Source organism: Aedes albopictus, chromosome 3 (assembly GCF_035046485.1).
Source record: "Aedes albopictus strain Foshan chromosome 3, AalbF5, whole genome shotgun sequence".
Taxonomy (NCBI): domain Eukaryota; kingdom Metazoa; phylum Arthropoda; class Insecta; order Diptera; family Culicidae; genus Aedes; species Aedes albopictus.
In genome coordinates, this window is record NC_085138.1 from 395,374,703 (window position 1) to 395,391,233 (window position 16,531).

A 16,531-nucleotide genomic window follows, 5' to 3' on the forward strand; every position below is an offset into this window, starting at 1 on the left:
GTGGTTTATGGATAGCCCCTTATCGGAAGAGCCGCTATTTGATGTGTCGCATGTATAGGTTTTGTTCGCTTTTATATTTGGCCACTTCCGGCGGGACACCCGAAATCGCTTCGGAACACTATCGGTTCAGATATAGTCCGAGAGTATTTTCCTGCTTATCGTTTATTATGTTATCGAAAATGCTGCGGGATTGTGCGATATTTGCCAGAAAACCGTTCGCCAGAAAACCATTCGCCAGAATGACAAACGCCAGAAAACTATTTGCCAGAATGTACCATTTGCCAGAATACTATTTGCCCGAAAGTACAATTTGCCAGAATGTACCAATCCCCAGAATTTAATATTTAATATTAAATTCTGGGGATTGGTACATTCTGGCAAATGGTACTTTCGGGCAAATAGAATTTTTTTTTCATTTTCTAAGAATTAATTTCAGTCCATTGACATATAAAATGTCGTCAGTTTCAATATTTTACAATAATTTGATATGTTCACCGCTAGGATGATCTCTTGGTTCGTTTCGATAAAGAACGACTCGGGCTAGAACAACGAAAACAACTGGAAATGATTCACCGGTAGTTATTAAGCAAAGAGAAAATCGATGAAGATATATCGATCATTACAGATACGCCTGTATGATACTAAGCTCGAGACTACGATGTAACTAGGCTATAAGTGCATATCGACAATGATTTTTCATAAGGGCCTAACTGACTTGGTCGATTTCTCTTCGTCGACTCTCTCTTTCGCTAATAACTTGATCAAAACAAACAAAACCATTATTCTTTTTGTTTCTATAGCAACATGTTGTCGTCTTCTTCGCATTTCAATCAAAAAATCTTTGGAAAACTCAATCCACATTCTGTGATAACACAAAGAGAGGATCGATGAAGAGAACTCGAAAACGTCAATTAGGCCCAAATGAAAAAATCAGTGTCGACTTCTACAATATTAATATTTCCGTACTGTTTTACCACAATCAACAATTAATGTCAAAATCTAGCCTTACTAACTGAGAAGAACAGCCTATGTTTAAAAGAAGGCAAAATTCACTAGTTGAACATCAACGGTTTCGATGCAAAAAACTATTTTTATACACCTAAGCTAATATCTCCCCAAGTAACCATGGTGCTGAAGCCTTTTTGCGTGCAGATATACGATGTATTTAGAGCAATCATTACTTTACATGCAACTTTAAGGTTGATTTAAAGTGGAAATGGTCAATTATAAAATCAAATTTAGATTAAGATTATACTGGTATAATCTTAGTTCAGTCGCATAATTGCCATTTTCACTTTAAATCAACCTTAAATGTTCATGTAAAGTAATAATTGTTCTAAATACACCGTATATCTGCATGCAATAAGGCTTCAGCACCGTGGTTACTTGGCTAGTTCAAATAGTGAATTTTTCCTTCTTCTAAACACAGGCTGTTCTTTCTAGTTTCATTGTAAGACTAGTTTTTGGCATAAATTGTTGATTATGTTAGAACCATAAAGCAATATTGGTATTGCGGAACTAATAGTTTAATTATTGAAAAAAATAACAGATCTTAGACCCGTTTATTGTTCCTATATTTAAAAGAAGGAAAGATTCATGGTTAAAAAACAGTAGCTACAACTTTAACAATTATTTTAATAGCATAAAAGGAGAAAACAACAAAAAATATGGCCATTCGGCAAAATAACTTTTTGATCAAATGACATTCGACCCAACGGCCTTCAGTCGAATGCCCTAACACCATTGATATTAAGATTCTACAACAGTAGCCGGAGCGCCATTAGCCATAATACCAAAGCTCAAATATGTTAATCTAACATATTACAATTACCGTGATAAGGGAATATATTGGTTAGAAATGGCGCAAATAAACTAAGAAGTTCATCCAGAAAGAGCAGCTGATGATTAAAAGAAGGAAAAAAACTATGCTGGAATTATTAGAATTAACAAGCTTTTTATAGCATTTGATCAAGTGATATTCGGCCTAATGGTAAAGGCTTTCGGGCAGTGACAGTCAGGCTAATGGTATAGGTGAAACCGGCACTTGAGTTATTATTTCTGTGTATTTTACTCGTTGCTTCCGAAACGTTATTGTTTATGATATTCGATTGACTTAAGTGTGTGATCAACAATTCCGGGTAGTTTTGCTGTTTGGCACAAAAATTATTATTTAAAGAGATCATGTTATTGTTATTGTCAAGAATAAGCCTTAAAAAATTACTTTCAATTGAAAGCAGGGAATCTTTGAAAAATATAAGTAAAGCCAAAAAATCCATATCAGTAAAAGCTGGGAAGAACATCCTATGTGTTGAAGAAAGGAAAATCTTTGATGAGTATGGATCAAATTCCGTCAAAATAATATTTGATCAATTTCTCCATTGACAAATTTGTGGAAATGTACTAATTGAAAAAATAAGCTGTTGTGCGCAATAAAATATTTGAATAACATAAAATATTTAATGTATTGTAAAGTTTGAAAGGTTTGATTTCACATCATTTGTTTGCTTCAGAGTGATTTGCCCTTCTTCAAACTACAGGCTTTTCTTTAAAAGTTACTCTAAAATCATTTCTTGTTTGCTCTTACATCAGTTCCGATAATTTATTTAACTTTGGCATATAAATCTGAATAAAAATAAAATTTCACATTTTTACAATCGTTATTGTGGGCAAATCGATCCCAAACAAATCAAGAACACGATTTATTTTTCAATTAGATTTTTTTAAATTATCATTAGATTGGTAACACTTCTGGATTGAGAACTATGGAAAATTTCTGGGAAATGGTGCTTTCTGGGGAATGGTACATTCTGGCAAATGGTTTTCTGGGAAATGGTATTTTCTGGCAAATGTCTTTCTGGCCAATGACATTCTGGCGAATGGTTTTCTGGCAAATATCGCACAATCTGCTGCGGTTGTATGGGTTTGTAGCATTTTCATATATGACCCCTTCCTGGAATATCGGTCAGGAACACCTAAATGACCATAACTCCGGAACGGCTGGACCGATCCAAACAATTTTCAATAGGAAACAATGGGCCAGATTCCGCGTCAAATGAACCATCTGTCATCAAAGTTGGTTTTATTTGACCACACACATACACACACAGACATCACCTCAATTCGTCGAGCTGAGTTGATTGGTGTATGTGACCCTCCTGGCGTTCTATCAAAAAGTCATTTTTGGAGTGAATATATAGCCTTTCCAGTACACTTAGTGTACGAGAAAGGCAAAAATCATCCGATTCATTCGGAAATCCCAGCCTGTGCGTTTCTCAAGGCACTCTGATAGGAACAACTTATGAAATTCTTTTTTGAATTTCTTTTCTACGCAAGATTCCCACTAGGATTACTCTTTGATTTATTTTTTTCGAAATTTTATTTTTCGATTCCTACCAGCATTCTTCCCAAGATTTTTCTTAACCATTATGTATCCGACAAACGTTTTGCCTTTTTCTACACCGTGCCTTTTAAATGGGCGCTGGGTACCAGGGTACCATGTCGGCCGCATAAGGGTTAAATTCCTCCAAAAATCCAGGGGTTTTGATCGTTTGCTTTGGGAGCTTTCCGGAATGCTTCACTGATGAGGAATGGAAAATTTCTCGGATAAAATGTCATGACATTTTTCAATTGCTTCATGCTGCCCATAAGCATCAATAAACAATTAATTTGGTTAGTTATGCAAAATTAATTTACAATAAATTATATAAACAATTCTTCTTAAGGGTAGTGAAATTAGCGTGATTTCTCAGGGATTTCATGCAGGAATTGCTACAAAAATTTTCAGGGGTTTTGCCGAAATACATAGGACACATTCAGTTGATAACTAAATTTAATGTTCTGAGCTCAATTATTGTTTGGTGAAATCAAACACTTTCTTAAGTCATCGTGTTATTGAAGAGACAAGGAATGGATTATTAATCAATACAGTGATGCAAAGTTTTGCTCAAACAACTGAAAATTAGACACGAAAGCATAATATCCACGTTGTTTGCATCATTTTATTACAAGAAAGGAGAATTGATCATATCACCAAACAAAAATTCAGCAAATTATTACAAGTCAAGTATTTCACCGAATATGCCCTATTTCTCAAGGAGTTCCTCGTGGAGTTACTTCCCGAATTTGTCTTGGGAAATTTTCGACACTTCTTAAAATGCAAGTTCCAGAGAGCGAATAGCTCTCTGGAAGCATTGAACGTGTCCGTGTCATAAAAAAAGTCCCACTATTTCTAGCAAAGATTCTACTTCAATTTCTGAGGGGGTTTTTCCTTGATTTTTTTTCCAATACTTCCTCCCTGAATATTTCCCAGAAAATTTCGTGAGACTTTTCCAGCGTTTCTCATGCTATTTTAACAAAAATATCGCGAGGGGTTCTCCACAGAGGATCTCTCTGGATTCATCCAAGAGTTTACATAGTAATTTCTCCTGAAAGTTCTCCCAGTATTTCTGCAGGAATATCTCCTGGCATTTCTCCTGTAGTTTGTCACGGGAGTTTTCCAAAATTTTCTAACAAATATAACACTAGTTTACAAAATAACATGGAAGCCGTGAACTTCTGTAAACGATCAAAATTTTTGGAGCACAATCTAGTGCTGATTTCTAAACCGACCTTCAAAAAAATTGAGGCAGAACAGTTTTCAAGTTTTAGCCTAATATCAAGAATTACAACTTTTTAAAATATGGAATTTACTTAAATTCAAATATCTTGCGTTTTGTTCAACCGATTTTAAATCTTTTTTCCATAAATTAAAAGCTGAATATAATACCATATTCGATCATCTGAATGCAGGTTTTGCGTGAGATTGATGAAATTCAAGATATTGGCAAGTTTAAGGATGATCTCCTTAAACTTTAGCAAAATTTCCAAAAATATATGAATAAATATATTTTTTCAATAAGAAAAAACAATTTAAAAATTCTTTCTCAACGATTATTTGACATATCATATTTTGACGAGTTACAGTAAAAAATTAAGCTCAATCGGAGCTACGGAGAATAAGATGTTTGAAATGAGCGACTTTGCTTGAAAATAGAACAAAAATCGATTTCAAATCGTCAACCTTGTATAGAAAGTCGAAAAAATTCCGCTCTACTGTATTTTTTTCCTTCGCGTTTTCGAACTCAGAGCATGATTCTACGACAAAAATGATCATCAGCTTACCGAGTTCAAAAATGCAGTAAACTAGTGTATTTTTGGGTGTTTTATGATGGATTCCCCATGAACTTTCTCCCGCGGTTCTAATCCAGCGGTTTTTTTTTCCTGAGATTTGTTGCAGGACCACTTCAATATCCCAGGATTTCTCTTAGCGGTCTACCATGAATTTCTGCATAGTACCTGCCAGCATATTCATAACTTCCTACAGATGCTTTTTTCCAATGTTGATAGCGTGATTTTATTTAGATTCTTCTTCTTCTTCTTCTTGGCGTAACGTCCTCACTGGGACAAAGCCTGCTTCTCAGCTTAGTGTTCTATGAGCACTTCCACAGTTATTAACTGAGAGCTTCCTCTGCCAATGACCATTTTGCATGCGTATATCGTGTGGCAGGCACGAAGATACTCTATGCCCAAGGAAGTCAAGGAAATTTCCTTTACGAAAAGATCCTGGACCGACCGGGAATCGAACCCGTCACCCTCACCATGGTCATGCTGAATACCCGTGCGTTTACCGCCTCGGCTATATGGGCCCTTATTTTATTTAGATGTTCTTCCATAATTCCTCACGGAGTTGCTTCTTGAATTTTCCCTGGATTACCTCCAGAGTTTAGAAGGAAAAATGAGAGGATTTCTTCCGGGAATTCTACTAAAGTTCCTCTTTAGATTTTAACTGTGAAATACTGAGAGGAATTATGGAGGAAACACCTGAGAATCTGTGGCAAAAACCTTCGATTAAATGTAAGTAAATTCTCTTGAAATTTCAATGAAAACATTCTGAGGAATAATCGTAGGGAACTACTGAAGAGGCTAAAGTCTGCGGAGGAATACAGGAAATAGTTTAATGAATGATTCTGGAAAGAACTGGAGGAGTACCAAGAATAATACTAAGCAGATTTTCTAGTAGCCTCTTGGAAAAATCTTGGGGCGAGCTCCAAGAGAAATTTCAGAAGGGATTGCAGAAGAATTACCAATAGGAAAAATCCCGGGACGAATTATAGAACAAATTTTAGAAGAAAGTCCTTCAGAAAAAAAATCGATAGGAATTCCAGAAGGAATCACATGAGGAAATCGTGAAAGCTTATTGTGAGAAATGTAAAATTGTGATGGCACATAGCTACACTCCAACTATAGGATAAAATAGATAAGCCTGAGATAAATTGAAAATTTGTCCTTATCCGTGTTCGTATTACTAAGAACTGGGTTCATAATTGATATCAAACAGTTCTACGGGTCCAAAACATTAATCAATATGTATCCGAACTCCGCAACTTGTTTCCAGCATGCAAAACAACCATTCAGTGTCAGTCGTTAGCAAACCATACGCTCATTAGTGGCTACCCTGTGGAACATTATGTCCACTGATTCCACTCCCAGCCTTTCATGCAACGCCCTCTCCTACTTCACACACACGCTCGCGGAATGCAGATAAGCGGCGGCGATGTCCTCCACGGCGGCGGTGTAGATAGGTAGCCGGACCGCGTGAACCACCATGGCCATTGGCCATGGTCATAGATGTTGGTAGGTAGGAAGTTAAAGGTCGGTACTCACCGTTATCGGCACATCGTACGCCACGTCACAGGTGTCCAACTTCCGCTTGAACCGCAGCACCGTGTGGGTTTGATTCTCGTAGCCCAGCAGGAGCACATAGTCCTGGGACGAATCGACCACCGGTTTGCCGTCGCTGTTCTTTTTCACGTGCCGGTCCTGTGGAAGAGAGGGAGAGAGAAAAAAGAACAACCCACTCGCGTTAGTTAGTCGGTTTTGTTGTTTGGTTGAGGGGGAGGGGGGCGAGATCTGTGATGGTTATAATTTTCCTCCAAGTGAGGTAGCAGGGCTAGGGAGGGAAACGGAAAGAAGTTTTGCTATCGCCAGCGCTATGGACTAATGATAAATAAATAGACGGTCCGGTGTGGTTTGTGTGGCGCGGTATGGTGCGATGCGGTCGATAGGAAAACACAAATTCATGATTAATGAGGAAGGCTCCCCGCGCACTCATCATTCATCGTTCGTGCACGGTGGAGTGGTTTTCACGGGGTTGTTTGGGCGTGGGCGATGAAAAGTTTGCCAATTGCGAGTTGTTATGTCAATTATCGGGGGTAGTTTGTGGAAAACAGTTCTTATGGCCACATGAAATGGTTGATTTGCTAACAAATTTTCACTTTCGCTTTTTTGTGTTCGATGAGTATTGTGAAATGGGTTCGTAGAGCTGCAAAATGGTAAGTCAAAAACCTGGAAGGAGCGTCCATCAATGCTGTGGATTTCACAAGTTCCTAGCTCATGCTTCCAATGATCAATCGATGATAAAGAACACTCGAGCGTCTGTTCACCAAGGAAGATCAAACAGCGTTAGTTTTGGCAATCAACGGTTGAGTATGAATGGCTGTACTGCGTCAGTCAGACCTGAACATGACTTCCACTTTAGTGCAATGTAGGAATCGCGGTCCCGGTGAGATATGAAGCCTTCTGATACCCTTTTCCGATGAAGGAAAACAGAAGTAGAGCAAACGTATAGATCCTACGGCCAAAGAAGAGGCAACGAATTCAGGACAATGATTAGAAAGTCGAATCGTTGGACGTTAGAGCTCTAAATGAACACGCACACTGACTCAAAAAATATAGAATGACGGCTTTAATAAGGCAGTCATCCTAGAGATTTACTGGCCTAAAACTGGATAACTGCTAATCGCCAGCACTGCATTCTACTACTACATCTACTACAGTGGTAATGGTAGGACACAACATGCAGTTGACTCGCTGGAGGTGACACTTGCTCCCGGATAGACCACATGGAGGGCCGATCAACGACCGATCAGATGATTACCCTGTGAATGTATCAACATACATTCCGGGAATATTTACTCAATGGAAGGAAATAAGCTTTAGCGTTTAGCAGATAGTATACGAACATGGTTTTCCAGGAAAACAATTAAGCTGAATCGCGCAACGTTAAAAGAATCCAAAGCAAGTGTTTGGTTCGTGGATGAAGTGTCAACGTCGTTTGTGAAGCAGTGTGATGTCTTTCAAATTTTCTATTCGACATTTTATTTGGAGGAAATATCAGATCAACCAACATGCAGACGAATTTCCAGCTCAACGCACAAATTGCGAGCTTGTTCAATTAGAATAAGCATCTATCCGAAAATGTTTTTCAATTTATTTAAAAAAATACACGGACACCGCCTTAACACTAGACAACGGATACACGCAGCATGCACCACTGGATACGGAGATGAAACTGTTCTCGCAAAAAGTTTCATCGCCCGGAGCGGGAATCGAACCCTCAGCTCATAGCATGGTGCAATTAGAAGCTTGGCGACCCTAACGCACGGCTACCAGGATTCATCTGTTTCCTCACTTTGTTTTTGAACTTCAGGTGGTTCCAGTGAAGCTCCAAAAAGTCTCAGGGAAGTTTCAGGGGGTCTCAGGGGAGTTATAAGGGGATCCAGGGACAAGGGGTCCAGGGACAGGGTGTTTCAGGAGTCTAAGGAAGCCTACGGAGGATACCTGAAGGCCGCAGAGGCGTTTGAAGGATTTTCAGGAGGTACCAGGAGGCATCAGATGCTTTTCAGAGCATCACAGAGGGTTTCACGGGAGTTTCTAGGGTGATTTGGGGATTTCGAGAGGGTTCCAGGGGGCTCAATAGTGTTTTAGGGGTCTCCGTGGATCTCAAGGAGGTTCCAGAAACTTTCGAGGGCGCTTCAGGGGGTCCAAGGGATTCTCAGGAGATTCCTGGAGGTCGCAGCGGAGTTTTTGCGGGTCCTAGGGAATACCAGAAGGGCTCAGCGGCGCTTCAAGAATTCTCAGACGCTCTTCGTTGGGTCCCAAGGGGTTTCCAGGAGCGATTTGGTCTCAATGGCATTTCAGGGGGTCTCAGGAGCGTTTCAAGGGATCTCAGGGTTGTTGTAATGGGTTCCAGGCTGTTTCAGGAGGTATCTGAAGGTCTCAGAAACGTTTCAGAAGGATTCAAGAAATATTCGGAGGTCTCAGGGGAGTTTCAGGAGGTCTCACGGGGATCTAGGGGGTTTCTGGGGCGCTTCATGCTATTGAAACGCTCCTAAATTCACCGTTATCCCTTCTAAACGTCCTTATGCTTCTAAGACCCCTCCAGAAAAAAATAACACAATTAAAACACCTTGAAACGTTTCTGAAATGCTTCGAGACGTACATGAACCTCCATTATCATGTTCAGAAAGCCCAATATAGGCACTTCAAAACTATTTGAAGCGTCCATCAAATGCTATAGAACGGTCGTAAAACCTTTTAGAACGCCTTCAAAACGTTTCTGAAACTCCATAAAATTCTCTGAAATGCGTCTGAATCGCATTGAAGTACCCCTGAAACCCCTTGTAAAGCATTATGAAGGCTCCATGGAACTCTTCTGAAGCCCTGTAATCCTATTGAAACGCCAACGAAAGGCCTTTAAAGGTATTTTTTTTTTGTCAAAGGCTCCTGAAATACCCTGAAACAACTTTAGAACACCCTTTTTTATGATTCCTGTGAGTTTCCTGGATCTCGCGATCAAAGTTTGCTGACTAAGCACTGACTTCAAATGCTCTTTTTAATGTATGTACTAAGGTGGCCCACACTTATATGAAAAACAAAACTTTCGGAAAATGCCAAGTCTTACCTCCTCTATCAGTTGTTTCGGACTCCCAGAAGCTACGTTCAAAATTTGAGCAAAATCGGTTGAGCCTAAGGGGGCGCTCAAATCGCTTGAAGTTTGTATGGGAAAACTTGGCCAAATGTATGCAGAAATTTTAAATTTTCGAATTTTGCCGCTAGGTGGCGCTGTTAGCGTTCAATAATCAAACCCTTTGGTATTATAGGTAGGTGACTATATACCAAACAACTTTGTCGAAGACCGCAAAGTGATCCAACGTCTGTGAAAAAAGTTATGGCCTAGGTAAAGTGAGGACAGTGAGGATAAACTTTATTGTTATTTTTCCAATACATGTAAAGGAATAATATCAATAATGAAATCTCAAAACATTGCCTCACCTTGCCTAGGGTATAACTTTTTTCACAGCCGTCGGATCACTTCGCGGTCTTCGACAAAGTTGTTTGGGGCTGTCCATAAACCACGTGGTCAAGAGGGGGGGGGGGGGAGCGGGGTTCGGCCAATGACCATTTTGTATGGACAAATAAAAAATTTTGTATGGACTAATGACCTCGCGCGGGGGGGGGGGGTTGAAAAGTCCCAAAAAAATGACCACGTGGTTTATGGACAGCCCCTTTGGCATATAGTCACCTACAATAATGCCAAAGGGTTTGATTATTGAACGCTTACAGCGTCACCTAGCGGCAAAATTCGAAAACTTAAAATTTCTGCATACATTTGGCCAAGTTTTCCCATACAAACTTCAAGCGATTTGAGCGCCCCCTTAGGCTCAACCGATTTTGCTCAAATTTTGAACGTAGCTTCTGGGAGTCCGAAACAACTGATTGAGGAGGTAAGACTTGACATTTTTCGAAATTTTAGTTTTTCATATACAGGGTGTATACTATGTTTTCATACAGTTTTAAAATGTGTTAAAAAAATAAAAATGCAAGATTTTCTTTTCTGAGTCTATTTTTATTGAAACCATGTTTATTGAGAATCTTTATGACATATTTGCTGGGAGCACCCTCCCTTTGTGCTTTACCACGAGCTTGAGCCGTTTCTCAAAAGAATCGCACGCGGCACGCACCTAATCCATCGGCATCTCGTCCCAGATCTTGGAAATGAGCTTCTTTAATTTGGTCCATAGTGCTCACTCGATGTTCACTCTGCTTGGCCAGCATGTACGACCATACATAAAAGTCCAGGGGATTAAGGTCCGGCGAACTGGGAGGCCACAAAGTCTTATCGAGAAAATCGGTCAAGTTCTCCCGACACCATGCTTGGACGATATTTGCCGTGTGGGCCGGTGCGCCGTCCTGTTGAAAGACGTAATGGTCGTTCCCGTAGAGGCCCCGAAGAGCCGGGGCCACAACCTTCTCCAGAACCTCGGTCTTATAATACGCGGCGTTGATTTTCACGTTTTTCTCGATAAACACCAGTGGGAGCTTCCCACGCCTGGATACGGCCCCCCAAACCATCACAGAAGCGGCGCTCTGGAACCGTGGGATGTTTATCTGGGACGGAGGGATGCTGGCCAGCGTCGGCGCCCACAGTCGATCATTTTGGGCATTGTGTGGCTGTTGCAAGACAAAAAGTTTCTCGTCAGAAAACACAAACTCCTGAACTGCGTGCCGCGAAAGTATCAGTTTGCTTCTGTCCAGCCTCTTTTTCGTTGTAGCCTCCGTTAGCCCGTGGACCTTGCGTTTCTTGTAAGGCTTGTATCCCAGGTCCTTCGTCATGATGTTGTGAGCAGTCCTGATCGACACATTCAGGTCAGCATCGGTCTTCCGGATCGAGCGGTTCATATTTCTACGAATCCGCTCCCTCACCACCTTGATGGCTGCTGGCGTTCTCGCCGAACGCGGCCGCCCGGATTTCACACGGTCCTTGGTCGAGCCCGTCTCCCGGTACCGACGGATGGTGTAATAGATGAAATCCCGCTTCACCCCGTGTGATTTCAACCGACGGAATATGTCGCCGGGTCGCTCACCTCTCGCAAACAACTTTACTACGACGTCGCGGTACTCCTTCATCGTGCGCGGTAAATAAACAACAAATGAGAGCAAGTCGATACCGTGCGCGTTGGATAGCCTATATATGAGGCTAAAGCTGACACCAATACCAATACACAGAATGCACATGGAGCGCAGCTACACAACGATGAAAAGTTGTATGAAAACATAGTATACACCCTGTAAGTGTGGGCCACCCTAGTATGTACCAACAGCCCATTACATAAAAAAGGTTGCTCAACGCAACGGCTCAAGGGGTTCCTCTAACCTCAGGGGGTTTGCAGGGGGGCACAAGAACCATTCAAAAGGTCTCAGGGGATTCCAGATGAGTTCCAAAGGGTCTCATGGGCGTTTCAGGTAGTTTTAGGGGTGACCAGGTAATCTCAAGGGTGTTTCAAGCGGATCTTGGGGGCAACCGAGAGATCTCAGGCGCGTTGAAGCTCAAGCAGCATCCGTGTCACAAAGTAGTGTCGATAGCGCAGGTTTTTGGTTGGACACAAGTCATTTTCAAGTTATTGTAATTCAAAGTTCACTATATTGACGACGACTGTTTTGAAGACTTTCGAATAGTTTTGGCGTTTCAAAGGTAAGATTTGCAAATGACTTGTGTTCAACCAAAAACCTACGCTGTCGACACTCCTTTGTGGTATGTGTGCTGCATGGTAGGTGGTCTCACGTGCTCCCAGCGGATCTCATGGGGTTCCAGGGGTGCTTCGTTTCAAGGGATCCTTTTTGGTTTCCCTGAAAGGCCCCTGAGAAATCCGTCTGAGACTCCCTGGAACCCCCTGAAATCGCCCGAGACCAACTGAAACCCCATAAAACACCCTGAAATACCCATGAGACCTCCAAGTACCCCTAAGACTCTATAATATGTTTTTGACAGCTCCAGGTACCCATAACGCCCCTGAAACCCACTGAAACCCCTTGAGACTTCCTGAAACGCCTCTGAGACCTCCAAGTACCCCCTTGCCCTGGGACTCTCTGAAACACCCCTGAGCAGATTTTCTAATTTCTCTTTTCCAACTTGGAACTTCCAAGTATGAAATGCTTATCGATATGTACATTATGGTTTCGGGTTATTTGGCCGAACGCCATTTAACCGAAAGGGTCCTTTGACTGAATGCCATTTGGCCGAATGCCGTTTGGCCGAAAAATGAGTAATGAAATTGAGTGACCAAACTACTTTTTTCCGCATCAGTACAACACGGAAGAACAGCCTATGATCTAAAGAAGGAAAAATGATAAAATATTGGCAGTTTTAACGCCAACTAATCTCCGAATGGCAAAACTGTAAGAAATAGCCAATGATTAAAATAAGCTAATATTTCTGATCATATTGGCAGTTAGAATGTCAAAAGCTTCTTTTGAACTATTTTGATCACAATTCAGCCAAACGACATTCGGCCAAACGCCGGACACCGTACATTGTGTACATGATAGCGGGTAAAAGCAGAAAATGTTTAGTGGAAATCGTGATGAGGTAGTAAACCATGAGGATAGAATGGGCAATACTTGGGGTGTGAAAATGAAAAGAAGAGCACTGATGCGTAGGGGGTGGGAAAAGAGTTGCAACTTGCAAGATAGATTGAAGAGCATTTCAAGAGTGATTTTAGAAGAATGCAGCGGCAGTATGAAGGGTGATCTCAGAGAGCGTAGGGTTAGAGGCAATGGGTGTTTCATGAAATTTCCGGGACGTGCTTAAAGATGGACTTCATATGGGTTCCACGGGCTCTTAGAGGGTTATCGGAGAGAATTCATGGGGTTTCATGGCGATTTAAAGACGATTTGAAGAGTTGCAGGGGATTTGTAAGGTTCTCAGAAAGTGTCAAAGTGATTGCAGGGGATTTTAGGAAGAAAGCAGGTGGATGATGGTTTCATGCAGCCCCCCATACCTCCTCAATCTCTCATGACACCATTCTGAAACCTCCCGAAATTCCCTGAATCCCCCTAAAGCCATCTGAAATACCACAAAACTCTCAGAAGATCCCCAGAAGCTCCTTGAACTTCTATGAAACTCCCTTAACCTGCGCTGAAGCCAAAACTAACTCCCCGAAATGCCCTAAGCCACCTCGAAACCTCTCAAGAAGTCACTGAAGCTTCCCTAGATTCCTATGAAACCCCTGGAATTCCTGTGAAGCCTGTAACTGTGTAGCTTCCATGAAATTCCACAAAGCCTCCTCAAATCCTGATGATACTCTTGGAAAACCTTTGTTTTTTTTTCCTAAAACGTCCGAGACTGTCTGAAATCCTCCAGGAACCCACTGAAGTCTCCTTGGAATTTGTTTAAACCTCTTAAAAGCTTTCCCTAAAATCCTCGGGAACGCTCATGAAGCCCCTTAGAATTCATTCACTCAATAAACCCCTTTTACCACATATCCCTTATTTTGGCAGTTAGAAACCCATCCAAACAGCTTTGTGGCATTCCCTCTGAGGTTGGTTCTTCGTTCAGGATAAATTTTAAGCGGAGCGATACTATTTCTTTCGACGTTTCAATGCTTGGTTTGGGCCTTCTTCAGGTAAGTGATAGCCCACACAAGCCTAAATCCATAAAATCCGACTGGCAACAAAACCGTAGCGGTATCCCTATAACCTCCCTGAAGAAGGCCCAAACCAAGGGTCGAAACGTCAGATGAAATAGTACCACCCTGCTTATGATTTATCCCGTTCGAAAAGGCTACCATAGAGAGATAACTCTAGATAATAAATCTTTCTTACATGGTTATGGAGTGATCGCAAGGGTTAAGAAGTTGTTGTATTTTATGCAACACTTTAAAAAAATTTCACTTATTATAGTCAGCATTAGCGTGGTGCTGACAGTACGAATATGTAGCAACATGTAAATTACGCTTGTCAAATCATCTTGAAACTCGCCGAGAGTTTCTCAAAAGGATTCGTTGAAAACTCTTTCTAAAATCTATCGCAAAAATCTGCGAAATGAGTCAAAGAGATGATCCGGAAATTTGCTAGCTGTGAAAATAACGAAAATCCAGTTGAAGATTTTGAAATGAAAGAAGACAGACGATGACGTCAAAGAATTTCTATTATACCAATTAGTCAAGCTTTCATTAGCTGCATAACATTTTCCGTCACGTTGCATCCGCGTTCATTTTTCCGCTTTCCGTCCTTTAACTTGCCGACCTATCCTTGAATGTTTGGCAGAGTTCATGAATATTTATCAGGATCACAAATTGACAGGATTGAGCTCCATAATTAATTTGGCTGAGCCCCAAGCAGATCATATCCAGCTAACGCAACGCAAAAGTTCATCTCCATGAAAAGCCTTCACAGTAATTTCCCATTCCCACCCAAGGACCAAGTTTCGTCATTCAAGAAAACTAAAAAAGCAAAATTAGGAACAACACTTTGAATAAATTAGCCGCCCGGTCCTAGACGGGGACCGCCACACCGACTGCTGACACGGCTGCTTTCCCCAAAATTGACAGGGACAGAACGACAGCGACGACGACTGATGGCTACGCAACTTTTGAGTTGACTGTGACCCTCACACCGTTTTCCCGACTTCGCATCAATCTCCGTTGCTCCGTTGTTGGCGGCACTAAAAAGCGACTAATTCGCACAAACCGTTTTCATCCGTCGAAAATTTGTCACTCTGCTCTTCGTCGGTTGACTGGCTGGCTGGCAGGGTCACCATGCGTCCCCAACAGCCTCGTAGCGCTGCACGAGTTTTTCCAACACCGGATTCGTCGCACGTGTCACTCGCACTTTGCTCCGAAGATGAACAGATGACTGCCTTTCTTTCTACTATACGCGCGCAGACATCAGCCAGGAACGGAAAGTGCTCAGTTGAAAAGTCTTGTCCGCCGCTGTGGAAAATCGTTTTAAACTGCCCTTTTCCGCCACCACCGCGGCGACGACGACGACCGCGACATCCAGCAGTGACATTCGTTCGACGAAGAAAACTAAACTGAACGCACGCCGCGTGGTGTCGGCAAACGATGCTTGTTTCACGTCATCATATTTTTCTCAATTAGTACGGTTTATTTACAGACTAATTTGAGGAAAATGAGTTTCCATCCTGCTACTTCTGCTGCTGCTAGATGGTACCACAACTGCTGCTAGTCCGTTCGACTGTATTTTCGTTGCGAAAACAACCAAGTCAAAGTCTGCTGTACACAGGCAGTATAGAAGTGGTTCTGATTTGTTTGCCTACTCGAGTAAGTTGTGTGTCACATGATAGTCGCGGAGCTCGTCGTCGGCTTCGTTTACCTAGTGATGACGACGCGCCGGTAGATAGACTGATAGCTTTTAGATTGATGTAGATTTTTCCTGCTATGCGTTCAATTGATGGAGTTCAGTGTAGATGTAAAGACAATCCAATATAAAACAAACTAAATCATAAATGAAAGTTCAACAGAGCTGATAACATAGTGTAGGAATTTTCACCAACTACGTACATTTTCAGCATGCCTTTATATAAATGCTGAGAGAATCTAGAGAGAGGGGTTCCTTTCGCGTCAACTTCTGACGTAATTGAGGGGACAAGGCCCCTCATCATCAATGAAATTTGAATAAAATGGATACACTGACACCTCTTTTTGTGCACCTAGCTGGGGGTACATAAATTAAAATAGGCATAAAAAAAGGAATTGCGAGGTTGTAATGAGGAAACTTAGTTCGCGAGCATAGTTCTTGTCTCTGGTCGTTTGAGATGGAATCAAAGGGGTTTCCCGGAAGTTCTGAGGAGCCCGAATAAGGTGGTTGTCAGGGGCTTCAGGGGCACTTCAGGGATATGCTGGCGTTTCAA

At 41.6% G+C, this 16,531-nt stretch overlaps 1 protein-coding gene across 1 annotated transcript in view; it reads right to left on the reverse strand.

The window, feature by feature from the left end:
• Positions 1-11,787, reverse strand: part of LOC109410572 (MOXD1 homolog 2-like) — a 128,878-nt gene extending 117,091 nt beyond the window's left edge. Inside the window, exons 1-2 of the mRNA XM_062858227.1 lie at positions 10,909-11,787; positions 6,703-6,948 (exon numbers count right to left, since the gene is read on the reverse strand). Of these exons, the coding sequence (XP_062714211.1) occupies positions 6,703-6,948; positions 10,909-11,787 (1,125 nt within the window). The remainder of the gene's footprint in view (positions 1-6,702; positions 6,949-10,908) is intronic.
• Between the last annotated feature and the right edge of the window lie 4,744 nt (positions 11,788-16,531).